Below are 1,387 nucleotides of genomic sequence, written 5' to 3'. Positions count from 1 at the left end.
CAGCAGCAGAGTGAGAGGTGTATGTGGGGTGGAGCCCCGTGCCCCCCTCTGTTCTTCGCTGGAGTATGTAAGGGCTGCTTTGTTCCTGCTGCTGCTGCTGCTGCTGCAGTAACTGCTGCCGTAGCTGCTGCTGCTGCTGCTGCTGCTGTTGCTGCTGCTGCTGCTGCTGCAGCTGAGCTGAGATGGTTAGAGGGAAGTTCGGGTGTACAGACACCCCAAAATCTGAATCGAAGATTTGCTGCCGAGGCCACTGCCGCTCAGGCCCAACCGGCAGCAGCACTTGCTGCTGCTGCTGCTGCTGCTGCTGTTGCTGCTGTAGCCGCTGCTGTAGCTGCTGCTGCTGCTGCTGTAGCTGCTGCTGCTGTAGCTGCTGCTGCTGCAGCTGGTGCTGCGCAAAGGCGCTTCGAGACTCCCCAGAAACAGTGAGGACTGGGAACTGCTGCAGCTGCTGCTGCTGTTGCTGCTGCTGCTGCTGCTGCTGCTGCTGCTGCTGCTGCAGCTGCAGCAAGGATCTGAGCCGTTCCTGTAGCTGAGACTCCTGTTCAAATTGCTGCTGCTGTCGCTGCCGCTGCTGCCGTTGCTGCTGCTGCTGCTGCTGCTGCTGCTGCTGCTCCCTAAGTGCTTCAAGCTGCTGGAGACGACGGCTCCTTCGGACCCCCGGGGGTGTCACTGTTGCTGCCTCCTCAGTGTTCTGCTGCAGCTGCTGCTGCAGCTGCTGCTGCTGCAGCTGCTGCTGCTGCAGTTGCTGCTGCTGCAGTTGCTGCTGCATAGTTCGAGGATAATGGCCTCCAGGGCTGCTAGTGAATGAGGATGCTACTGCTGCTTCTTCTGCTGCAGCAGCAGCAGCAACTGCAGCAGCAGCAGCTGCCGCTGCCCCTGATAGGGAAGACATCCTGGCTTGCCTGCTGCTGCTGCTGCTGCTTCTGTTGCTGCTGCTGCTGCTGCTGCATTTGGTGAACGAACTCCTGCTGCATCTCAGCCCCTTTCAGGTGTCTATATGCAGCGGAGACAAGACCGAGGCAGCAAGCTGCTGCTGCTGCTGCTGCTGTCGCTGCTGCTGCTGCTTTCCTAGCCGCTGCTGCTGCTGCTGCTGCTGTTTCTTTCTGAGGATATAATAGAGAAAAACTAAAAAAGAAGAAAGAGATGAGATAAAGGAGCGAAGCAGAAAGTGAGTTGGCTCAAGTGTATGGGGGCCCCCGGGGCCCCTAGTGCAGCAGCAGCAGCAGCAGCAGCAGCTCAGCAGCGGCAGCAGCAATGAGCGGATGACACTGAAAAATTAAAAAGAAAATAAAAGAAAGCATCTACCTGCTGCTGATGTTGCTGCTGCTGCTGCTTTTCCTGCTGCTGCTGCTGCTGCTGCTGCTGCTGTTCTGCCGGTGGTCGCCTT

General features: G+C 58.2%; 1 protein-coding gene across 1 annotated transcript in view; it reads right to left on the bottom strand.

The window, feature by feature from the left end:
• EMH_0043660 (uncharacterized protein) overlaps positions 1–892 on the bottom strand; it is a gene marked incomplete at both ends in the record, with an annotated part of 5,054 nt that extends 4,162 nt beyond the window's left edge. The window contains one exon of the mRNA XM_013495867.1: positions 114–892. Within this exon, the coding sequence (XP_013351321.1) occupies positions 114–892 (779 nt within the window). The remainder of the gene's footprint in view (positions 1–113) is intronic.
• Between the last annotated feature and the right edge of the window lie 495 nt (positions 893–1,387).

The sequence above is a fragment of the Eimeria mitis genome, genomic scaffold, assembly GCF_000499745.2.
Source record: "Eimeria mitis Houghton genomic scaffold, Emh_scaff1796, whole genome shotgun sequence".
In the NCBI taxonomy this organism is placed as follows: Eukaryota; Apicomplexa; class Conoidasida; order Eucoccidiorida; family Eimeriidae; genus Eimeria; species Eimeria mitis.
The sequence above is the reverse complement of the archived record's forward strand: the minus strand, read 5'-3'. Positions and strand labels throughout refer to the sequence as shown.